Below are 24,304 nucleotides of genomic sequence, written 5' to 3'. Positions count from 1 at the left end.
TGCCAACGTCCGGGGGTGAATTTCTTTGATTTACCATGCCTCGGCATCCACATCTGTATAAGGGAAAGGGGGAATGCGTACATGAGAATAAACGCGCTTGGAAAGCCGTGAAAATACTCTTTCAAGTCAGCCTGATGAAAACTTCATGTTCTGGAGCCCTTCGCTTCAAGGAGAGCAATCTGTTTCAGAGGCAAAGCTGTGTATTTTTCTTATTTAAACCTTCTAAATCTGCTGGAGCATTAAAAATATTTGGCATTTCCACAGCACATTTCATTCCCAGCTCCAAATGCGTTTTACAGACCTTCATTAATTAAGCCTCGTAAAACCTTTGGGAGAAAGGGGAGCAGGACTTATTAATTTGCTATTTGTATTGCTGCGGCGCACGGAGACCCCAGCCAGGACCTCGGGGCCCTGTTATTTTAGACCTGACCTACACAGAAGAGGAGATGTCAGCGGGAGGAGAGGCAGCGGATGGAAGTTGACGCCGTACAGTCCTCGGCAGAGCCCGCAGCAGCTCATCCCCAGGGTTTCGCCCTTTCCACCGGGCAGTGCTGCCCGCAAGCCGGGGCTGCAGGAGCGAATATGGCTCCCCACACCTCTGCACATTTCGCTGGCATTTAGGGGGGCTCCTGCCCCTCCTTACGAACCCCTCGCGCTCCTCCTGCTTCCTTAGACACCAGCTCTGCTTCATTTGATACTTTCCCCTCCCTCCTGGGGCCAATTCCTGTAGCTTTGGCTTTGCAGCACACCCCACTTTTAAAATATTTGAAAGAAATGCTTTCCCTTTATTTTCTTTAAGGCCCATATAGATATGTCGAGTGCATTATTTGGGTTCGGTGAATGCGCAGCAGCCCGGCCGCGCTGCCCGCTCGCTGTGGAGTGGGAGCTGCGAACGTTACACCTCTGCTTCCCCGCAGGAAAAACCAGGCTGTGCCGCGTGCTGTAAATGCCTTTCACATGTTCCCCAGATCCCGGTTAAATCGAACCCCAGAAGGTCTCTCAAAGCATGAAAAATGCATTTATAAGACGCTGGAAGGAAGATGTATTCCATAACTACTCTGGTGACCAGGCGTGCTGACTTGGGTCATGTGGAGAAGGAACCAAAAGGGGGTATTTCTCGTTATTTCATACCGCTGATGGGATTTTATCTCTCACAGCAAATCCAGGAACTTTTTAGTTACCGTTATTGTTTGATTTTATGGGCCATTTGATATTTATTTTTATTTCTATTCATTATTTGTTGAGTGCACTTAGCCCCTTCCCCAAGGAGCCTGCCTTATATCTAAGGTGATTTTTACGACCAGTGTTAGTGCAGCATCTGAGCCACTCGCACAACTTTAATATATTTATCCCTCACACGCAGTATATCAAGGCAGTCCTGGTATTCCTACTGTGGGGAGCGGCGCTCTGCTGTAAAACCACAAATCTAACTGACTGGGTTAAAAAGAATATCATAAACTCCAAACTATTTACATTCTTCTTCTTTCTGATCTTCATTTTAAGCCATCAGGATGTATTTGAGTCATATTTTCTCCTTTTTTTTCTTCCTCCCCTACAAAACATGAGGTCTAGCAATGTACCTTGCGCTGCAAGCCAAGCTCTCGCGTATCCCACGACTCCCACAGCTGGGGCTTTAAAATCTGCATCCAGCACTGTGAGACTAATGACAAAATCATGAGCTGGCAGCGCTGCCTTTTCCTCCGACCTTTGCGTCTCATCCCGCGGGCGCTCAGCAACAGGAATTCCTCGCGGCGCGGTCGCTCGCGCGGTTTGCGTTGGGTGGAGGAGGAGGACAGCTGGCCGCAACGAGCCTTTTCTTATTTTCTCCTCAATTCTTGCTAGATTTTCCCCAGCACGAAGCCTCTCCATTCCTTTATTTGCGAGGGTTATGCAGGAGCCTGTGACCTCCCTCTCACGCAGCGCCAGCCACCGACACAGCTCCGTCTCCGTGTCACGCATGTCTGGAGGGTGTCGCGGGGCTTTTTTGGTGCCTGCACTTCTGACCGGTGTTAATTCCTCTCAGCTTCTCTCAACCGCTCTCTGCTAATCTCCGTGTAATCCCAGGGAGGGGTTGAGCACACAGGCTGGGATGTGTGCTGGCGACCTCCATGTGAAGATGCGCCACAGCGTCGCCTAAGCTGATCCTTCTCCCTCCCTTTTATTTTACCCCATTTTTACCTCATTTTACCCACCTGCATCTCCCCATGATCCTGTTCAGATTGAGAGATGTTTGAGCTCGCTGAGATGTTCTTGGTGTCTCCCGGGAGGCTGGTGAAGGTGAGATGCTCTCTCCTATTTCCCCCTGAGCATCAGTCTGCCAGTTGTCAACGCAGATATAAAAACTCCGCGGCTGAGACCGGGCACCAGCCCTGGGGACATGGGGGGATGTCAGTGGAGACGACCCACTGATGGGGACAGACTTTTTAGGAGGGCCTGTAACAACAGGACAAGGGGTGATGGTTTTAAACTAAAAGAGGGGAGATTCGGGCTGGATATAATGAAATTGTTGGCTCTGAGGGTGGTGAGAGCCTGGCCCAGGTTGGCCAGAGAGGTGGTGGATGAACATCCCAGGCCAGGCTGGACGGGGCTCTGAGCAACCTGAGCTGGGGAAGATGTCCCGGCTCATGGGCTGGACTAGATGAGCTTGGAAGGTCCATTCAACCGAAACCATTCTATAATTCTATTATTCCATGACCAGGCTCCCACCCCCAGGCAGCGTTACCCGCTGGCCAGCATTGGCATCACCGTGCCCTGCGGTGAGGAGCGAGCGGGCAGCTGACAGCAAAGCCGCCGGGGATCTGGTTTCGGGGAAGCTCAACACCTTCTTTTACAAGCCTTGGGCTCCTTCCACTCCCACGCACGGCGGGGCGAGCTGACGCACGCGGCACCCGCGGGAGCCGGCTCCCACGCCAGCTGGAGGTGTTGGCGAGCCCCGGCGCCGTTCAGCACCGGCGCGAGGCCGCGATCCAGCAAATCCCCTCTGCACATGCTGTGGTGTAAAGCACACGTGTCGTCCCTGTGAAATCGGGGGGGACGGCTCCAGCGCCTGAAGGTGAGCAGGTGCCGCCACCACGGCGCTTAAGGGAGCCCGATTCCCATCCACCCGGCCAAACCACAACCACACATCCCCGCTTCCCCGGACCAGCCTTGGCTGCGCTCCTCACCTGGCAAAAGAACACACGGCAGCGAAAATAAACACGGAGGGAAGCGAAAGCCCCTCGCGGCCCGGCGAGCGAGGTCTGCGTTCCAAGAAGTAATGAAGCCCAGGGAATGGAAAATGCATGTCACTTGGCGGCGGGGCTGGCTGCGCGCAGGCGCACCGTGCCGGCTGCCGAGCCGGGCGCTTCGCCTCCACACGGCATCGCCACGGCACAGCAGCTGCGCCAGGTCCAGCCAGCGGCACCGCGCTGAACTCTGACATTTGAAGACGGAGAATAATTTGGCTTCATTAAGCCTCCCCCTTCTCCCCCCGCCACCGGCCCCGAGCGGTCCCTCGAGCCGGGCTGGAATGTGCGTGGTAGGGACAGAACCAATCCCATTAGCACGAGGAGATTGTTTTTCGTTTGGTTTTGTTGATGTTGAATCACCGGCGGCTCTGCTTCTTTGGGGTAGGTCATAGGAAGGAGGACGAGGAGAGGAAACCCACGGCCGTGTTTTCTCCGGTGGCTGCCGGGCCACGGCGCTGCCCTGCCAGCCTGATTTCAGCAGCACCATGAGGTTTCCATCCTTGAAGGCCACACGAACTCCACTGCCACTCCAGAGTGGTGCCCAGCGTGGTTCGAATGAGCATTTTCAAAAACAAGGGCTCAGCTCCCATGTGCAGGGCCGGGATGGTGCCAGGACCAGCGGTACTGCCAGAGGTCACTTTGAACCCCCGTCCAACTCCCCACCCTCCATCCTCATCCTCATCGCTCCATCTCCGGATGGAGACTCACCTCCCTGGGGGTTAAAGCTGAATTTACAGCCCTGCGCGTCGGTCAGGACAGCGCCGGATTGCAGCCATGTGCTCGCAGGAGCCGGGCCAGGGGCAGCGAGAGGCAGCTGGAGCAGCCAGAAAATATCCTTTCCCCAGCTGAGATAGGAGCCCAGGCTCTTTTTGCTTCATCTTCAAAAGCTCTGCTCTGGCAAGGCCCAAACCCACTGTTTCCTCCCGATTATGCTTTCTCACGGAAGACCCTCATTTCTCCCACATGAGATGAGAACAAGAAACCTCCCCCCGGCTGCTTTGTGTCCGGCAGCATCTCCCCAGGATGCGCGCGGGAAGAAGCAAAGGGCAGTGATGGGTACAGACCCAGATGATTCAACACCACAGCCACTCCAAGTTGGGAGAATGAGTCACAAATCATAAAACTGGGGCTTGGCACGCGTGTGTGCAAGGCAGGGGCTTCTTGGAGTCATTCCCCACCTTGCTGTCCCACTCCTTGCGGCATCCCTGCACCACGGACCCCAAGCAGAGATGTCCTGGGGGGACACAGCACAGGCCTCCAGGCATCCAACAGTGGGACGATGAGCTGTGAGCACTCCCCAAGTCATCCCTGATGGGAAAACGACACAGACAGCGAGAGGGGAGGGAAATCCGTGCACAAATGCATTTGCTGCATGGTCCAGCTCCTCAGCTGGAGCGTGTGAGCGGCGGTGGAGCCAGGCCAGCTCCCGGCAGCTGAGGTTTGCTGGGCGGGGGGAAAAAAGGGACGTTTTCTGGAGGCGAGAACAGCAGCCCAGTGCAGCCGTGGGGCCACAGAACCAAACCCCGGCCAGTAAAACCCCCAAAACCCTCCACACCCGAGAGAGACGGAGCCGTGGCATCACACAAGCAGGTGGTCCATGGCGGAGGCATGGGGGACAGCTTGCTGGCCTCCCCCCACTTTTTGAGGCCATTTCTCCCCACGTGGGAGGTGAGCGCGGGCGCACAGATGCTCACCGTGAGGACGTGACCCACCGCGGGCTCGTGGTCCCCCATGTCCTCTGCACCAGCCATGGGATGGAGGGTGTGATTCCATGGCTGACTGGCTTGCCCGTTGCTCTTCTCTTGGCCAACGGGGCCACACACCATGAATTTCACGTCCCCTGTGAAACAAAAATAAAACAGGAGTGAGAAGGAAAAGGCGTTGGATGGACAAGCCCCCGGCTGCCTGCTGGGGGGAGTGGAACCAGCTAATTTCATGCGTCTCCTTTTCGTTGGAGTGGGGTCCCTCCTCACCTGCTCCTGGGCACAGTTTCCTGCACCCCGAGCCAGCAACAAGGAATCTGACTCCAGTTTAAAGGCGAGGAGCTTGTCCCACGGTTTGCAGCCCGGCTCCTGTCCCAGGAGGGGACCCGCTCGGAGCCGCTGCCCGTGGCGCGCAGGGGTGACCAGCTGTCTGCACCCATCTCGCCCCCTGACCCCCCCGCACCAGCCCGTGGTGGGGGGGTGCAGAGAGCCCCGCGTTGGGAGTCTCACCCCCAGGGCAGCACCATCCTGGGGTTTCTCTGCTCCTGGTTTTGGTTGAAAGAGACTCTTAAGATCATCGAGCCAAACCATAACCCACCCCTGTCCCAGCCCCATGTCCTGAGAACCTCCTGTCCGTCTGTCCAGCCCTCCAGGGATGGTGACTCCAGCACTGCCCTGGGCAGCCTGTTCCAATGCCCCACAGCCCTTTGGGGAAGAAATTGTCCCCCAGATCCAACCTCAACCTCCCCTGGCGCAACTTGAGGCCGCTTCCTCTCCTGCACCCATCAGCTGCGAGGAGGAGACTGAGCTGCACGCATGAGCCCACGTGTGCATAGAAAGAAGAGGGGGAACAAGGGGTTTTCCCACTGAAAAACACCCGCCAACACCCCAGCACCCATTTTGAGGAGGGAAAGAGTAAATCAGGTTGTGCACGTCACCAGGACACGCCGGGGCTGCCGGGCTGGAGGGCTGGGACACGCTCGCACGTGCACGCACCCACCTTTCCCCCGAGCCGTGTGTTTGTGTGTATTTGTCCTGGCCCGGCGCCCGCGTCCACACCACAGCCGAGCTCTCCCCATGCCAAGCACGACACAAAAGCTCACGCAAAGTCCTGGAGCTGCCTCGTTTTTAGCACTTCAGTAGCTCAGCGGGGTCCCGTCCCCGGAGCCAGCAGCGGCGCGGGGCCCCGAGGGGCTGCGGCTGTTCTGGCCTCGGCTGCTGGTTTTCTCTGGGATGCGGAGCCAGGACGGGGAGGTGCTGCCTGACCTGGGGGGCTGCGGGTGGGTGCTGGGGGGTTCAGTACAAGTCACAGCTGAAAAAGTATATGGGTTAGTGCCAGTGCTGCGTTAACGGTTGGACTTGATCTTGAGCACCTCTTCCAGCCAAAATGATTGTATATGTTGGGGTGCACAGCCCCCTGCCTACCCCATGCACCCCCAGCACCCACCGACCCCAAAGCCCATTGGCTGGTACCAGCTCCCCAGGGAACACAGCATCTCATCTTAAACCTGATGCTGAATCTCTCGATCCGGTGTCCCTGCCGGCCCCGCAGAGACGAGCATCGCTCCGTGTCCATGCAAAACAGCCTGCGCAGGGGATTTCTCTGTGGTTTGCCACAGGTTTAGTCCTGGCTCAGCTTGCAAAGATGGGACGGTGAGCTGGGAATGGACCTGTGCCCTCCCCAGCCAGCGCAGGGCACCCCGTGAAGCCACCGACTCATCTGGTTCTGGTACAAACCTTTTATTTCCCCGCCGCCCGCGCTGCCCAGCCAGCCTGGGGCTGGGTTTGCCCTTTGGAAGTGACGCCAGGGGGGCTCTGCAACCACCCTCTCGGGGACCCTGAGAGCCACCGTGACCAGGACAGCACCACAGACTCCATTGAGCTTTACATTGAGCCGAACGGCCAAAAAGCGACAATGTACCCCAAAATGGACACGACACCCCCTTCCCACTGCCACCCCCCCCCAAACCAGTTCCCCAAACCCAGATATGTTGCACGGGTGACAGTGACATGGAGCAGCACAAAACCGGTGGGGGCTGGGGATGAGGCCCCCCCACCACACCACACCAGGGCCCCCCCGAGACCGCTCAGCGCCGGGGAGCGGCTGGCACCCAAAAAACCCAAGGCAGGGAGTCGCAGGTAATAAGGTAATCTGTACAGGTGTGTTAGGTGACCGCGGGGACAGCAGGGACTGCTGCCACTGAGCTGTCCCTCCCAAACACAGGGGTGTCCCCATGCGGGGGGTGAGGAACCACATGCCGATGCAAATCAAACCACAAAACGACACACGAAGTCAAGTGATGGAGAATGGCGGGGAGAGGGGGAGCAGAGCCCTGCGGAGCAGGGCAGGGAGGGGACCCCTCCACGCCGAGGGGCTGTGTTGGGGTGAGCCCGGGGGTCCCCGCTTGGCTTGAGACCCCAGGGCTGTCCCCGTGTGTCCTGCTGGCTGCTGCACGGTCCCACCATCAGCTACAGCGCCAGCGTCGGGCAGGGATGCTGCACCAGGGGGAACCATCCCAGCAGCTCCCGCCTGAGCTCGGGCATGAGCCAGGAGCATGAGACACAAAATTGCCACCTCGTCCCCTGCTCGGTCCCACTGGCGACCTGTTGGCATCACCCCAAGGACATTGCAGAGCAGGGAGGGGACACGGCCATCCCGGGGCCCCTCTGCAGCTCCGGGAAGGAGCCGGCTGGGTCTCCACGTGGGCACAGAGGCGGTGAGATGGGTGAGATCCGCTCCTCTCTGCGGCTGCCAACGCCAAATCCATTCGCCACGTTTCGGGTTCCCGAGGCAATCGGCTCCGGCCGGTGGAAGGGAGTTCCCAGGGCCAGAGCCGGCGCCTCAGGGGCTCAGCCCAAGGTGGGAGGCCGGGGATGTGCCAAGCCCAAGCGCCGAGCGCTGCAGACACTGTCACCATCCCCCCGGCGGCAGCCGGCTCCCTCCTGCCCGGTGCTGGACCCATGCCCGGAGGGCTGTGCCACCCGGGGGGCTCCGGTCGGGAGGGGATGGACAGCCCCGCGGCAAGGACGGGCTCCCCCAGCTCTGGCAGCTCTTCTGGAAACCAGGATCCCAGCAAACAGCACATCTACGGAGGAGGCAAAGCCGCTGCCCGGCTCCCGGGAGCCTCCTCCGCAGCGGCTGTCCCCAGGGAGGACAGTGGGACTGAGCCGCATCGTCCCCTTTGTCCCCACCATGCCAGAGCCAGAGATGTCCCTCTGGGAGCTGGGGACATGGGGCAGCCAGGGGAACAGAGCTGGGGACGATGCCAGAGGGATAGTGACAGGGGCGGTGGCGTGGAGGTGACAAGAAGGGTGGCAGCGCTACAGGATGGTCTTGTCTAGGTCGACTTTGAGGGGCAGCAGCCCCGCGTCCTCGCCGCCATGCGTGGGGCACAGGGTGACAGCGATGACGGGTGGCAGGGGGAAGCTGCCAGGGCCATCCAGGTCCTCCAGGTACTCCTTGTCCCCGTTGATGCTCAGAGGCTGGAAGAGACGGAGGGGATGGCACAGGGAGCAGGGGACACAACCCCCTTTGTCCCCAGACTGCGGGACTGGCCGGGGACACACAGCATGAACACATGGGGACCACGAACAGCCTGGCTACATCCCACCCAGCAGCGATGGGGAGACCCAGGGTGTCAGGGAACCCTTTTAGGACTCCCCCAGTACCTGGGTCTTGATGTGCTGCTCGGGGGCCGTCACCAAACTGGCACAGCTCAGCCACAGCATCACCATGATGGAGAGGAAGAGGCAGGCGGCCAGGATCCAGCGAGGAAGGCCCGAGCGCCTGTAACACCCCACCGCCCCCCGCCAAAGAAAACGGAACGAGTTTATGGCAGGGCACGGGCTGGGGTTTGTTGGGGGAGCTGGAGCATCCCCTCCAGCGTGTTCGTCAGGCCCGAGCTCCCCTCGGCCCCTGCGTTGCACCTACTTGGACATGCAGCCGAGGAAGTCGTGCTCCGGCGGGGGGGGGTCCGTGTGCTGCCCCTTGGCTTTGCCCCGCGGCTCCTTCCCGAGGGGCTTCTCCCCCTTCACCCGGGGGCCTGGCAGGGGAAAGGTGGTGCTGAGCCCGGGCACCCTCCGTGGGCACACGATGGGGTGCAGGGGTTCCAGGGGGTCCCCTCTCCCCCCTCCAGGGACTCTCTGCTTGCTGAGGATCCCCAGAAGCTTTTTGGAGGGGTTCCCGAGTATGGACTCACCCCGCTGTGTGGGTGAGGGGTGTGGGATGCAAATCAGACCTGAGAAGCGGGACATTTGTTTAGCTCTGGAGAAGTCAGATGAGAACCAAGAGGGCTCGGAAGATCACAGCCCACCCCCCAGCAGCCCAGGGCCCCCATACCTGTGTGGGGCTGGGGGATGTGGGGGCCGGACCTCCGTCCCGGCCGCTCCGGTTGGGTCTCCTGCACCTCGGATACTGGATATTCCATCTCGGGTTGGGACTGGTGGCACCGAAAGAGGGAGAAAGCGATGAGCAAGGGGGTCCCCACCGCTCGGCACCCAGCAGGGAGGGGACACGGGACACCCCCACCTGAAACACCACGACTTTGCCATCGTCCGCCTGCAGGTAGAAGGTCCAGGTGGAGGAGATGAAGCTCTGGGCAGAGCTGACAATGTCATTGCAGAAGGTGGAGACCAAATCCAACATGGAGAACGACGGCTCCTTCAGCTCCAGGCTCTGCAAAGGAGCAGGGACATCATGTCACCGCTGGCCCCTTGTCACCCAATCCAGGGGACAACGTGGATGAGGATGAGCTGAGGATGTGGCCGGGTTGAGCTGGATGCTCAGGGCTAGGGATGTGCAGGACCGTGGTCCAGCCCCAGGAGGGTCACGGAGCCTGGGGCTGTGTCCCCAGGGCTGTCACCCAGTGCCAGGGCTGTCACCCACCCCTCGGCAGCCCCGCGCTCACACCATTCTTTAAACAATAGGAGCAGAGCAGCCCCGAGATGCCGAGGGCGTTTTCTCTCCTGGCAGCCTCCCCGTGCCCTGGATTCTTGGCCGTCGCGGCGGTTTGTTATTTTTAAAGCATCCCTGCTGGAATCCGCTTGGCTGCTCCCTGCCACCGGCTTCCAACATTTTCCGACAGCCCCTTGCACGGTCAGAGCAGCAAACAGGAAATAAATAGGTCAGATTCTGTATCTAATTATTATACTAAATCTGCTTTGCCTGCTCGTCTGGGAAGCCGAAGGAAGAATGCTTTGGGTGGGTGAAGGGGGTGACGGCCATTCCCGCCAGCCGGTCGCCCCCCGGTGCTCATCCCGACCCCACACGGGGCCGGGAAACAGGATCAGGCACCGGGAGGGTCTCAGAAACAGGCTGCAAAGTGGTTTTTGAAGGAGCCTCAGCTTCCTACTGCACAAATTCATCTTTGTCTGCACGTGTACAAAGCCAAAAGCTCTTACCTTGGGCCAAAGTCTGATTTAATTAGTTGGACAAAAGCTGAATTAATTAAATGTAGGAGGAAAAAGCACTGCTAATTGCTGGGAAGGATAACAGATCAAAACTGGGGGAATCTGCCACAACCACCGGGCAGAGCTTCTCACCCTGGGAATTGGGTGCAACCGCTGTCCCCGACCCAAGGCTCTGGCAGCCCAGGCTGAGCTCAGTTAATCTGGGCTTTACGCTTTGAACAAAGCGCGATAGGACAGTGGTGGAGCCACGGCCTGTGGCACCAGGGACAGGCAGGGTGGGTGAAGGGGGGACAGGGGGTCCCCATCCCCTTCTTCCCGGCCTCTCACCTTTTCCCTCCTGCTCTCCACCTCGGGCAGCTGCTTGCGACACCCGGTCACGCAGCCGAACTGCTCCTCCGCGTTGCTGTAGGCTTCAGCGCAGGCTGGGGGCAGGAAGGGGGCAGAATTAGGGGATGCTCAGTCCCGCTGCTGAGTCCCCAAAACCCCCACACCGCTCCCAGTTTACACCCAGTGACTCTAATCCTGCACCCCACTGGGTTTGCAGGGGGGTTAAGATGCAGCCCCAGGGCAGAATGCTCGGGAGGGTCGAGGCATCGCTGTGGTGCCAGCGGTATGTGGGGGGCCCCCCTGGGATGTGGGGGACACTCGGCTGCCAGGCCCTCACCTGCTTCACACTCGGCTCTGGTTGTGTTCAGCTCGGCGCTTGCATCCACAAAGTGACAGATGGAGAACAGCCGGCAGCCCCGGTAACAGGCGTTGAGAACAGCATCCTGCAGCGAGGAGGAGGAGGACCAAGAGCTGGCACCAGGCTCAGCCCGGTGGTCGCACTGGACCCCCACTGCGACCCCCCTGCACCCGGCTCGGGGGCACCGGGCACCCCCACCCTCCCACAGGACCACGGCCGGGGCTGGCACACCGAACCTGGGGCAACAGCATCCCTGGGGGGGAGAGCTGCCTTCGCACCCCGGGTTGCAGCCAGCAGTGGGGTTTGCATGTGGCCTTGTCCCCATCGAGGCCCACACATCTCTGCTGGGGCACGTGGCCATGGGCTGGGGGGGGTGGCTGCTCGGGGGAGCGTGTGCATGGGGGTGCATGCATCGAGGGGGCTGGGAACACAGCGGAGGCGTGCACGTGGGGGTCACTGCATACACAGCACTGGGGGGCGCAGGGCTGTGTGGCCCCACGGGGAGCGTGGGCAGGGCTCGGTGCTGGCGGCGGGGAGCCAGATGGGAAAACAGCTCCATCCCCCGGCAGTGGGGCCACGCGGGCTCCTGCCAAGGCGCTGGCCTAGATACGGCCCTGCCACCACGGGGGCTTGGGGACAGTCCCGGGTGCCACCAGGCGACCCCTTTGTGGTCCCCGGCGCGGCACGGCGACGGCAGCTCCAATCCCACGCTTTCCATGATGCTCCAGCTCAGCAACCAGCACCCAGCTCCATCTCAGTCCCTGCTGCCGTGGCCCGCACCACTGCCACAGCATCACCCGCTCGCCCTGGCTGTCCCTGTGCCACAGCACCAGCGATGGGGTGCAGGAGGGAACCCTAAACCTGATGTGGGTGAGACCTGGGGGGCGCTGGGATGCGCAAAATTGCTGTGGACACCCCAAACCGGGGTGGATGCCCTCACTGGAGGCACCCCAAAGCTGTGGTGGAGGAGAACACTGGGGCTCCCCTGGTGCCCCCCACAGTGCTCCTAATGCCCCCCTAGTGCTGCCCGCAGGGGGGTCCCGGTGTGGGGCCATGCAGTGGCGATGCCCATGCTGGGGGTCTGGTGCTCCCAGTACCCCCGATGTGCCCGGTCCCCCTGGTGTCCCCGATGCTCCTGGTACTCCCGATGCTACTGATGTTCCCCATGCTTCCGATACCCCCGATGCCCCCAGTACCCCCGGTGCTCCCCATATCCCTGGTGCTCCTGGTGCCCCCAGTACCCCCGGTGCTCCTCGTACCCATGATGCTCCCGGTACCCCCCGGTGCTCCCAGTACCGCCGGTGCTCCCGGTGCCCCTGATACCCGTCCCCGGTGCCCGATGCCCCTGGACTCACGGCGGCGGCCCGGCGGGGGAGGCTGCGGCCGCACTGCCCGCGGCAGCCCGCGGTGTCCCCGAGCTGGGACAAGAAGGGGTCGGTGGCGGCGGCGGCGGCGGTGGCGAGCAGGGCCAGGCCGAGGGCGAGCAGGGCCCGGGGGTGGCGGGCGGCCATGGCGGGCGCGGGGCGCGGAGCGGCGCGGAGCGGAGCGCACCCACCGCCGCCGCCGCCGCCGCCGCCGCTGCCGGCCCCGCCGTGACGCGCCGTGCGGCGGGCGGGGGGAGCCGGGGGCGGGGGGAGCCGCCGCATCCTGCCGCAGCTCCGCCGGCACCGGCACCGGCGGGCGGCGAGGAGCGGAGATGCCGGGAGCGGCGGGGGGAAGCGGGAGGATGGGGGTGTGAACGGGCACCGGGAGATGCAGCGGGGAATGCGGGAGGACGGGGGATGCTCAGACACCGAGGGATGCTCAGACAGAGGGGGATGCAGGGGTAGCACGGGATGCAGGAGGACGGCGGTGCACGGGGACCGGGGGCTCACGGGGACCGGGGGGTGTAGGAGAACGCCGGGTGCATGGAGACCGGGGGATGCAGGAGGACGGGGGGTGCAGGAGGGCAAGCAGGGGCCGGGTAGCGGGGGATGTGCAGGTACCGCATCCCACCCACACCCCGCTCTGCAGGGCCCCATGCCAGCCAGGGCGCTGGGCGCTCCCCAACACCCCAGATTTACAGCTTTGATTTTGCAGGGTTTAAGAGACATAAAAGGCGCAGAATTGGCCCAGCGCTCACGGCTGCCCTGCTCCTTCGCCTTATTTATGGCGGCACCCCAAAGTGGGCCCGGGGGGAGGAGGAGGAGGGCTGGGGACTTCACTAACCTCCAGCCCTAATGGGGAACACATGGCAGGACCCCGTAACAGGGAAGGGGGGGTCTCCCGGTCCCAGCTCAGGGTTGAGGGGTGCTCCACACCCTGGGGAAGGGGGAGCGGGATGGGGGTGGCTGGATCCCCATGGGGATGGTCGGGGGAGTGCAGCCCTGTGCCCCCCCGGGAGCAGGGACTGGGGCCTCTCCTTGCCCTGCTGTGCTCCGCCAGCTTATTCATCTTGTTAATCAAACCAGGGCTGGGAGAAAATGTGCTCCGGCCGGGCTGGCGGGGCTGCCAGGTCGGCTTTGCTCCCCCCTTCCCCCTCCTGGAGCCCGTCCAGCCCCTCAGCTTCGTGTCCGGCACCGGTGACGAATGGCCAAGTAAATGGGATAGATTGGGGGCCGTCACCGTAAATCACGGCTCCGCGCCGCAGGTGAGGTTTCCAGCGGCCAGGAGGGACCAAGCCAGAGCCCCCACCGCCAGAAGGACCAAAACCCACCGGATCGAGTGCCAGGAGCACCATGGGCAGAGCGGCCGGTGGGCATCGCTGCCGCTGCACCTGCCTGCGCTGCGCCCAGCGCCAGCCCACGCTCCTTCCACCCGCCTTTTAACAGAAAAAATCCCCTTTCCCAGGCAATAACATTCAAGTTGGCAAATATTTACAGTCGGGTAATTCCCGGCCCTCCCTCCTCTTCCCACCCCTCTCCAGAAACACTCGATGCCTTTTGCATTTATCACTACTGACCTACTTTTTTTTGGTTTGGTTTGCTTTGCTGTTTTCTGGAGCCTTTCCTGAAGCCGCAGGCTCCCCCCACGCTGCCTGGGGTGTCCCCACGCTCAGGGAACCTGTCACCCCACGTTCCGAACCCGCAGAGCCCATCCCATGTGCTCAAGCACCCCCTTGACATCAAACGCATTTTTCCCCCCCTGTAGAGATCAGCAAACTCCATCGAGGGACTTTTTGTGCTTCCCAAAGCAAACAAAGGCGGGAAGGTGCGGCTGCCGCTGCGAGGATGCTCTTGAGGGAAAGGGCTGTGCTGGGGGGGGTGGCAGGGAAAGGGTTAAGCGGGTTATAAATTACCCGTGGATGTGGAAATGTGACTGAGAGGAATATAAAGAAAACTCTGACTGCTGGATTCTTTGCATTTCTAGCCTCTTTATTTTTCCCCCAGGTCACTTTAAAAGGATGCAGGCAGTCCGAGGCAGCTCGGCTGCGCCTCTCCTCCCGCGTTGCTGGGCTTTGGGTTCTTTTTGTTGTTTGTTTTTTACACCCTGGCCCTTGAGCCAGATGCTGTCTCTGTCCAAGGGTTTTATGAAGTGAGCTCTGGCTGGGAAATCAAGTAATTAGATTAATTCAGGGTAGATGTGCTGGGCCCAGCCCCGGTGACACATGATGGAGGGCTGGCAGGAAGGTGATGGTTGGTGGGAAGCCGGACCGAGGATGCTCAGCCCGGGTTTGGGGACATCACCAGGGCCACCCTGGGGTCCTGGATCCATCCGGGGGGGTCACAGAGTGGGAGCCCGTGGCTGTCGGGGAGCTGGGCCCCACGGCCGGATCCTGCACCGCAACAGGGCGAAGAGGCCCTGGGAATGGAGCCACGCCGGGGGGGCAGCCGGACCGCGCCAGCCCCGCGGGACCATCGCGCTGACGCCGACAGCCCGGCCCGGGGGTCGGGGGGGCTCTTGGCCGGATCCTGCCTCCCGGCCGGTGCCTGCGACTGCGGTGGCTCGTGAGCAGGAGGGAGCAGCCCTTTAAAGGTCACTGTCAAAGGGCAGCGCTGACCACATCTGCCCACATCTGCCTGCGGAGCGAGGGACGCGCTGACTCAGAGCGCAGGTCAGCTGCTCCGTCACCCCCCGCTGCTCCCTGCCCTGGCCGGATCCTGCCACCACCTCGGTGCTGTGCAGGTTTGGGGACCACGGGCATGGCAGGGCCAGCTCTGTCCCCACACCACGTCCCTACCCCACAGCATCGGGTCCAGATGCTGCCATGGGTCAGGGAGAGCAAACATCCCTGAGCCACCCGAGGTGACACCCTGGGTATATCCCAGATGACACCAGTGGGGATGGATGCTCCCTATGCCACTGTCCCCCATCTTCCCCCGGACCCCTCAGCAAACCCTCAAGCCCCCTTCTGATGCTGGAGCCATCCATGTCCCCTTTGCTGGTGACACCCCCCACGCAGGTGGGCAGCTGCTGGTCTCCAGCTGCAGGGGGGTGATTTCTCCCCCTCCCGCCCCCCAGCACCCAGCGCTGGCTCCCGGCCTGGGGGCTCCGGGGGGATGCGGGCGGTGGGTCGGGAGCGGGGGCGGCCGCCAGCCCCGGGGGGGCCGTGATTCACTCGGCCAGACTGCGGACACTGGGGCTGAAGTTTCTCAGGCTGGGTGGCTCCCGGAGCCTGACATTTTTGGGAAATTTCAACAAAAACAGTTCAGAAGCTTCCAAAAAGCAGCACGATGGGAAAAGGCATTGTTCTGTCTCTCTCCCGCCCTCTTTTTTTATTGGGTTTTTAATCTGTGCGGTCCCTTCGGCTGGTGCCAACACCTCCGAGCCCTGCGCTGGCTCCCACGCAGTGTCCCCACATGGCCACAGGACTCAGATCCCCCGGGCGCTTTGGGGCAGGGGCTGACTCACAGTGTCACCCCTTTGGGAGGGGCGTCCTGGGTCACTGAGGTGTCCCTGCCACCCTGGCTCTGTCCCTCCGCGCTCCATGCCCTGCAGGGAGTGATGTCCCTGTCCTTGTAGCCCAGGGGATGCAGGGAGCTGGGACAGGGAGCAAAGGGACAGTGAAGGCCACCAGACAATGTCCCCATGGGCTGGAAATGTCCCCCCCTAGCTCTGAGCCCCCAGAGTCACTCACAAACCTCAACCGTGGCCACGGTCCACAGTTTCAGGGCTCCCAGTCCCACCCACGCTTGGGGACGGTGGCCTTGCCACAGCTGGAACCTGCTGTCCCAGGGCTCTGCCACCTGCATGGGGTCTGCAAAGCTCTTGGTGCCACCAAATCCTGGGCGGGGGGACAGGAGGAGGCACCGGGACACAGACAGATGGCTTTGCCATGGAGCCGGTGGCACAAGCGGACACACCAGCACTGCGAGGCTGACCCAAAGGACAACCCGTCTCAGTGGGGGTGTGGAGCCATTGGGGGCTTTTTTCCCATTTTCCCACCTTCTGGGGCGAGGGGGGGGGGGGGGGGAAAAAAGATGTTGGGTTTGATAGAAAATATCGGGATTCACGGGAAGATTTTCCCATTTTCACCCCTCACCAGAAAACAGAAAAAAGGGTGGATTTTGGTTTTCTAAAGCCACTTGAGGGGCGGCGGGAGGATCTCGGGGAGACCGGCTGGGCGGCGGGTGCAGCGCCGGGAGCGGCCCCGGGGGCGCGGGAGGGTCCGCGGCGGCCGCGCATGAGTCACCGTGGGAAGGCGGCCCCGGGGCGGCTCTTCCTCACCTACCGCGGGGCCGGGGGGAGCGGGGGAGCGGGACACCGGCCCCGGCGGCACCGGGGGGTGCAGCATCCCGCGGCAGCGCCGGGCGCGGCCGGGCACGCACCGCTTCTCGGGAGCGGGACCGGGAGCGGAGCGCGGTGGCGGGGCCCCGGGGTCGGTGCCTTTCTGCCCCCCCGGGGGCGGGTCCGGGCCCGGGCGGGGCGGGGCCAGGGCGGCATTTAGGGCTTTGGTAACTGGGGGGTTGCTCAGACTTGCTCGGGACTTCCCCGGACGTGCCGGTGCGCTCCGCCGCCCCGGGCACCGACGGGCACCGGAGCCGGCCATGCCGCCCTTACCGCTGCTCCCCCCGGTGCTCCTGCTCTGCATCCGCCTCCTCCGTGCCGAGCCGCTCGCCTGTGAGTACCGGGAGCACCGGGCGGCGCCCGCAAGGTGGGAGCGGGGAGGTGGGGGGGGGCGATGCCGGGGGGTCCCGTCGGGGCCGGGGCGGGCGCTGCGCGGATTTCCCCCCGGGGATTCCGCCGTTCATTTCGGGCCGGGCGGTGTCTGTGCCCCCTCCCCACCCCCCGGAGATGCGGAGCGGCCCCGGGAGCGCCGGGGGCATCGCCGGGCGCACCTTGGGGCTGCGCGTTGCGGGAAACCAGGGACCCCCCCTGTCAAGGGCAGCCGGGACCCCCCATCTCCCTCCGGCAGGCAGGCGGGACTCCCTCCCTCCTTGTCCCCGCAGCCCAGCCGGGACCCCCCTCTCTCCCCGCAGAGAACAATAGAGGAAACTTTTTTTGTTCCCCCCATCCCCGAGAGCAGCAGGGATCCCCCCCGCCTCCCTGGGAGCAGCGAGTGCGCTCTGTCCCCATAGAGAAGAGGGGACCCCCCTCCCCGAGAAGGGTGGGACCCCCTTTGCCCCCCCGCCCCGCAGAACCCCCTCCCGGAGAACAATGCGGCTCCATTCCCCACCCAGGACAATGGAAACCCCCATCCTGTGTCCGGAGAACAATAGCGAACCCCTTCCCCAACCGACCCCTCCCACCCCCGGGAGCGATGAGCCCCCTTTGCCCCCCCCCGAGCCTCTGAGACCCCCCTCCTCCTGCTAAAAACAACGGGGACCCCCCCGTTCCCCACCGGAGAGCCGTGCCCCCCCTCCATCCCAGAGAACAATGAATCCCCCTTTTCCCCACCCAGAACAACAGGGAGCTCCCTCCCCCACAGAGAACAATGAATTCCGCCCCCCCAAAAAAAATTCCCCTTGCGGGGGCTTCACAATGATGCTCATTTGGGGGGTCCCACCCGGCGGTGGCAGGTCCGGGAGGTGCCACCTGTGGGCTCAACCCCTGGGGAATCAAGATCCCCCATTGCTGGGGGGGGAAATCGGAGGGTCCCCCCCATCCCCCCAGAGCCCTCAACCCCAATTAGCCTTTGTCCCACCCTGCACCTCATCCCTTTCCCCCAGGCCGAGCGAAGGGCAGTTGAGACCCCGCTCCCCGCCGCAGGAAGTTCGGCTTCCTCCCGCCGATGGGAATTTCTCAGGGCGATCCATGGATGTTCGCTCCGACGCCTCGGCAGCTCCCGCCAAGAAAAAGCCACTGCTTGGCACCTCCCGTGTCCCCAGCACAGGCGATGCCACCAGGCCCTGGCACCCCCTGACCCATTCGTGTCGTTAGCGGGGACAATAATTAGAGCAGGAATTGCAGAAGCAGCGGAAAGGGGAGGAAAAACGCTCCGAAAGTCCCTTGAGGAGCCGTTAACACGAGTCTCCTTTTGGCGCACGGTGCTTTGGGGACACCCGGTGCCGCTCGCAGCCCGTTTCCCACCACCGGGACCCCATTTTCCTCCCCACGTTGGGGTCCAGCGGGGGGAGCGCTCGCCCCACGGCCCCTCGACGTGCGGCGCTGGGGAAGGCGAAGCCAAATCTCCTTTTAGAGAGCGAATGTTTCCCGTCGGTTGAGCTCGGTCGCTGGCTGGAATGCTTGGGCTTTTTATAAACCCCTCCTCGCGCCGAGGGGTGGGCACCAGCAATGCCACTCGGGGAAGAGAAAGGGAAAAAGAAGGGCAAAAACCAGTCCAAAGGAGAAATAAAGCGATTTTGGGCACCGTGTCCGCCTGCAAACCTTGTTGCTCGAGCTTTAGAAGAGCTCTAAATGTATATATTTTTTTAAAAATGTATTTTTCCTGCATAATTCAGGGCTGCCCAAATTCCCTTTTGTTCTCCAGGGCAATTCTTTCTATCATTTTCCCTTAACCCCCCCGCACATCTCAATAAATCTGTTTTAGCTGCGCCATCTCTGACACTTATCGGAAGGTTTTTCCTTTTCTTTCCCAGCCCCGATATAAAACTAAAATGAAATCCGGCCCTTCGGAAGAAAAGCACAAGCGTTCCCGACACCTTGGAAATGTGGTTTTACTTTATAGCGTTACTTAGCACCTGATCAGCAGTTTTTTTTCGAGTAGGAAAGCCATAAAGCCCCGAGCAGGTATTTTGGTTGCAGCTCGCGCATTCCACAGGCTCCTGCGTCTCTTTCCTCTCCAATCTGAAAACTTCACACTTTTCCCTTTTAAAACACATGTTGGCCGTTGTGTCCGCAGAGAGGGGGGGAAAATGCAGGGAAAAATTAAAATAAAAATAATAAAAATATACCAAATTGGCCCCTTCAGAGGGTCCCGCTCGGGGGACGGGAAATGTCTGGTTTACGGCGCTCGTGTGTGTTTCTGGTGCTGTTTAGATTAAGATTTAGGAGAATTAGGGCCCGGAGCGCGGGGTCGGGTATCGGCGCACGCTGGGGGGGGCGGTGGGGTGGAGGTTTTTGGGGAGGGGGTGCTGGATGATGTGGGAATCAGGGGGGTGAACCCCCCTTGGGATGGGTTTGTGGCTTGGGGGGATGGATTTGTGTGGTCACCCAGGGATGCTCAGGACCCCGATGGGTCCCAAACGCTTCCACACCCGGACACCTTCACCCGCTGAGCGTCCCCCAGGCGACAGTGGCCACCGCTAATTAAGATCCCCCCCTGGGTAACGAGGGTTTTGGAGGGTTAATTACGCCGGGGGAGCCGGAGCGGAGGTGGCGCTGAAAGCCGAGAGGGGTCGGAGGGGAGAGGAGGTCGCGGCACTTTCCGGGAGGTAATTTGGGGAAATGAGCCCGGCGCGTGCGGCCGGAGCCGATAAGGCTGACGGACACGGAATAGAGCAGCGTGGGGGGGGGTCCCATCGTGGGGGGGCCCACGGATGGGTTTGGGCAGAACTGGGGGCGTGTGGTTGGATCGGTCGGTGCCGGGAAGCGCTGGCGTTGTTGGCGGCGCCGATGTGGGGGGGAAATGCCCCCAAACTTTCTGTAGTTGCTTTTGAAATCCTTTTATTATCTGCAAAGCCATAAGCTGGCCCTGGTTAAACCAGAGTGTCACCGAGACCCCCCCGTTGTCACCGAGACCCCCCCCCAAAGGCTCTTGGACCCCCCGCCTGCTTCAACCAAGGAGCCCCCAGCACCTCCTGAGCTCCTGTGATACAGATACACGGATATTTAAATAGATCAAATAGATATGAAATATATTTAAATATAGAAAAAAAAATGATATAAGGCTAAATATAGGAAAATGGCTATAGAATACAGTTAAATACAGAAATATGGATATAAAATATAGTTAAATACAGACAATGGCTCCACGTTAAATATAGAAAAATGGCTATGAAATATATTTAGATATAGAAAAAAGGCATCAAATACAGTTAATATAGAAAGATGGCTATAAAATATCTTTAGATATGGAGAAAAACAGAGGCAAAATACAGTTAATAAAGCAAAGCAGCCATAAAATATTTAGATATAGAAAAAATAGGCAGAAAATAGATTTGATTATAGAAAGAGGAGGTTTAGAATAGATTTAAATATAGGACGAGGAGGTTTAAAATAGATTTAAATAGAGAAAGAGGAGGGAGGAAATAGATTTAAATTGAGAAAAAGAGGGAGAAAATAGATTCAAATGGAGAAAAAGGAGATGGGAAATAGATTTAAACAGAGAAAAATTAAGTATAATAGATTTAAATATTGGAAAAGGAGGTTTAAAATAGATTTAAATGGAGAAAAAGGAGATGGGAAGTAGATTTAAATGGAGAAAAAGAGATGGAAAATAGATATAAATAGAGGAAAAATAGGTATATAGTAGATTTTAAAAGAGAAAAAGGAGATAGAAAATAGATTTAATCAGAGGAAAGGAGATGGAACATTGATATAAATAGAGAAAAAATAGATATATAATAGATTTAAAGATACAAAAAATAGATATACAATAGATTTAAATAGAGAAAAATAGATATATAATAGATCTAAATGGAGAAAAAGAGATGGAAAATAGATATAAATAGAGAAAAAATAGATACGTAATAGATTTAGAGATAGAAAAATACATATAAAATAGATTTAAAGATGGAAAAAATAGATATAAAATGGATGTAAAGACGGAAAAAACAGGCCTATATAATTTTTGTGTCGAACCCCCCCTCTTGTCTCCGGTGCAGACCCGGCCGTGATCTCCCCCCAGGACCCCACGCTGCTGATCGGCTCCTCGCTGGTGGCCACGTGCACCGTCAGCCCCGAGTCCGCGCTGCGCGCCCAGGACCTGTACTGGACGCTGAACGGGCGGCGCTTGCCCGCGGCCTCGTACAGCGCCCTGGGCCCCAGCACCCTCGGCGTGTCCCTCGCCCGCCTCAACGGCTCCAAGCAGCAGTCCGGGGACAACCTGGTGTGCCACAGCAGAGACGGCGGCATCTTGGCCGGCTCCTGCCTTTACGTTGGACGTACGTCGGGGCGGCCGCGTGTGCCGGCTCGGGTTCCCCCGCCAGCGGCAGGAGGATTTTTGGGGGGATCCCCGCGGGGACTGACGCCTGGGGGTGTTGCCAAATGCCGTGCCGTGGGCTCGCAACGCTTCGCTGGCGGCTGCTCCTTTACTTGCTTTAGTTTTGATTCCACCCCGCGGTTCCTCGTCCCGCTCGCGGGAGCGCGCGGCAGAACAAGGCTCGTTTTTGGCAAAGCCTCCGCAAAATTACGCTTGTCCGAATCAATAACCGTAAGATTTTTATCTCGGGCTATTTTAGGGACGATGCTACGTCCCAGGAATACAGAGGCTCAGCTGGGAACGCGGCTTGGATTTGCTTTTTTGGGTTGCTGTTGCTGGAAGAAAACAGCTCCGGGGCGCGGGCAGGGCTGGGCGCAGGCAGGAGCTTAAACCCCCCCAGCAAACACATTTGCAGCACAGGAACCTGGGGACCGAGGTGTCATTGCCCATCGTGACCACGGGCTGAATTTCTCTGCTCTGCCATTTCATCCCCACTCTTATTTTATATTGTTTTCCTTCCCCAGTACCCCCAGAAAAACCCGTCAACATCACTTGCTGGTCCAAGAACATGAAGGACCTCACGTGCACGTGGGCGCCGGGGACGGAAGGGGAGACGTTCCTGCACACCAACTACACCCTCAAGTACAAGCTCAGGTGGGCACTTGCCGTAATTCCTGTTATTCTGTAAAATGACGGGATTTAAGGCTCACAGGACAGGGTAACGGGGTCTGTGATGCCTCCCGGTGTGATGAGTTTCCTCGGGTCTCGGCCACGCTCTGTGCGTGCTGGGGAGGACCCAGCACCTCACCGGTTTGATACCGGTGGTAACCGAGCCGGCGGGTCCCCGTTTGCTCCGGGGATGGGTGAGCGTCCCCGCTGGACCGCGCCCGGCACTCAGCGCCCGTCCGCAGGTGGTACGGCCGGGACAACACGTGCCAGGAGTACCACACGGCCGGGCCCTACTCCTGCCACATCCCCAAGGACCTGGCGCTCTTCACGCCATACGAGATCTGGGTGGAGGCGTCCAACCGGCTGGGGGTGGCCGTGTCCGACGTCGTCATGCTGGACATCCTGGATGTGGGTGAGTGATGCTGCCCTGGTGTCACCACCGCGCCGGTGACATCGTGATACGTGAGCAGAATTGCTCCGAATCCAATTAGGCTGTTTTCCCCAAGGGTTTTTTTGCGTTCGCGGCTCTTTAACCCTTTCCCCGCAGTCACCACCGACCCGCCGTCCGACGTGCACGTCAGCCGCGTGGGGGACCTGGAGGACCAGCTGAGCGTGCGCTGGAGCTCCCCCCCGGCCCTCAAGGATTTCCTCTTCCAAGCCAAGTACCAGATCCAGTACCGCGTGGAGGACAGCTCGGAGTGGAAGGTGGGTCGGTGTCACCTGTGGGTGTCACGGGACGTCACAGGACGCCCGACGGTGCCAGCGTTGCCGTCTCCTCCCTCCCCAGGTGGTGGATGACGTGGGCAACCAGACCTCCTGCCGCCTGGCCGGGCTGCGTCCCGGCACCGTCTACTTCGTCCAGGTGCGCTGCAACCCCTTCGGCATCTACGGCTCCAAAAAGGCCGGGATCTGGAGCGACTGGAGCAACCCCACGGCCGCCTCCACCCCGCGCAGCGGTGAGTGCCGCTGCGCACCCCTCCCTGCGCAAACGGGATGTGCGGGGGGGGCCCGTCCCCGCTCTGTGCCCAGCACCTGGATTTCTTGCAAAGGAGCCAATTCTGAGCTCGGCTTTCCCAGCAGGAAGCCAAAAATCCGCTCGTTTCCCTCTCGCCCACCATTATTCACAGCGCGGCGGCAACGGGGGGGTCGAGCCGCGCGTCCCCCCCGTGGCGCTGACCCTGTTGTCCCCGCAGAGCGAGCGGCAGGGGGCTGCGACCCCAAAGGGGGGGAGCAGAACACAACGCTGCGGCGGGAGCTGAAGCAGTTTTTCGGGTGGGTGAAGAAGCACGCCTACGGCTGCTCCAACCTCGGCATCAAGCTCTACGACCAGTGGCGCGCGTGGCTGCAGAAATCGCACAAAACACGCAACCAGGTAGGTAAGGAGCCTTTCGCACTTATTTTTTTCGGGGTGACCCCGGGGACGCCGGTGGGGGGGACACGGGGTGACGCTGCGGCCGGCGGCGACGCGGGGCTCTGCTCCTCTCTGCAGGTTCTTCCCGGCGATAAGTTGTAGCCCCCGGGGGACCCAGCGCCAGCAGCACGACACGGGGCGCCCGGCGCCCACCCGGGACCACCCGCGCCCCCCCCGGCCCCGCCGGCGCGGAGCAGGAAGGCGGGCGGGGCGAAGCGCGGCCCCGCGGCCCCCCCGGGACACGGCATGGCGTGAGGCAGGGGGGGCCGGCCCTGGGAGCCCGTCCCGTGCCGCCGGCCCCACGGCGCTGCAGCCCCGCGGCACTGAGGGGACCCCCCAGCGCCACCCGGCCGGGGGGGGCACAGAGGTTTTGCTCCTTCCCCACCAGCCGGAGCAGCCTCTGGGATGAAAGGGGCGGCGGGGGCTTCCCGGGTGTCCCCCCCTCTCGGCGCAGCCCCCCCGGGAAGCAGTTTTGGCTGGTTTTTCTCCCTGGGGACCCACGTGCGAGCGCGCGGTGGGGGGGTCCGTCCCCAGGGAGCCACGCGGGCTGGTTTGAGGCTGCTGGGGTTTGCCCCCAGTGCCTGCTCCAATTTTGATTCAAACCAGCCTTATTTTGGTTCCATTTCAGTCAATTAGGAACAGATTTAAGCTTAATGCCAATAAACCTCTGAAACCCCCCCGGGGTGTGCGTCAGCAGCGCGCGGGGACGGGGATGCAGCGGGCAGCCAAACGGGACCC

At 60.8% G+C, this 24,304-nt stretch overlaps 2 protein-coding genes across 9 annotated transcripts; one reads left to right on the top strand and one right to left on the bottom strand.

The window, feature by feature from the left end:
* Positions 1 to 6,654: 6,654 nt before the first annotated feature.
* TMEM59L (transmembrane protein 59 like) lies at positions 6,655 to 12,622 on the bottom strand. Of its 7 annotated transcripts, none has more exons than XM_065042529.1 (9): positions 12,284 to 12,622; positions 11,004 to 11,109; positions 10,667 to 10,761; positions 9,459 to 9,605; positions 9,270 to 9,369; positions 9,130 to 9,168; positions 8,862 to 8,973; positions 8,600 to 8,741; positions 6,655 to 8,413 (listed from the first exon to the last, which is right to left on the bottom strand). In XM_065042529.1, exons 1-9 carry the CDS (start codon positions 12,533 to 12,535, stop codon positions 8,252 to 8,254), a joined length of 1,155 nt encoding a protein of 384 aa, XP_064898601.1. In that variant the 5' UTR covers positions 12,536 to 12,622; the 3' UTR covers positions 6,655 to 8,251. The 7 variants fall into 7 exon arrangements, with proteins under 7 accessions (XP_064898601.1, XP_064898602.1, XP_064898605.1 ...); XM_065042530.1 differs by having other exon boundaries at positions 8,600 to 8,717; positions 12,284 to 12,620; XM_065042533.1 differs by having other exon boundaries at positions 12,380 to 12,620.
* A 4,113-nt stretch (positions 12,623 to 16,735) lies between these two features.
* CRLF1 (cytokine receptor like factor 1) lies at positions 16,736 to 24,243 on the top strand. Of its 2 annotated transcripts, none has more exons than XM_065042545.1 (8): positions 16,736 to 17,063; positions 21,170 to 21,448; positions 22,011 to 22,140; positions 22,398 to 22,567; positions 22,703 to 22,860; positions 22,943 to 23,111; positions 23,349 to 23,531; positions 23,645 to 24,243. In XM_065042545.1, exons 1-8 carry the CDS (start codon positions 16,991 to 16,993, stop codon positions 23,659 to 23,661), a joined length of 1,179 nt encoding a protein of 392 aa, XP_064898617.1. In that variant the 5' UTR covers positions 16,736 to 16,990; the 3' UTR covers positions 23,662 to 24,243. The 2 variants fall into 2 exon arrangements, with proteins under 2 accessions (XP_064898617.1, XP_064898616.1); XM_065042544.1 differs by having other exon boundaries at positions 16,738 to 17,063; positions 23,349 to 23,527.
* The last annotated feature ends 61 nt before the right edge of the window (positions 24,244 to 24,304 follow it).

Source organism: Columba livia, chromosome 27 (genome assembly GCF_036013475.1).
Source record: "Columba livia isolate bColLiv1 breed racing homer chromosome 27, bColLiv1.pat.W.v2, whole genome shotgun sequence".
NCBI classification, from domain to species: Eukaryota; Metazoa; Chordata; class Aves; order Columbiformes; family Columbidae; genus Columba; species Columba livia.
Note: the sequence above shows the minus strand (reverse complement) of the source record. Positions and strands in the feature narration are given on the sequence as shown.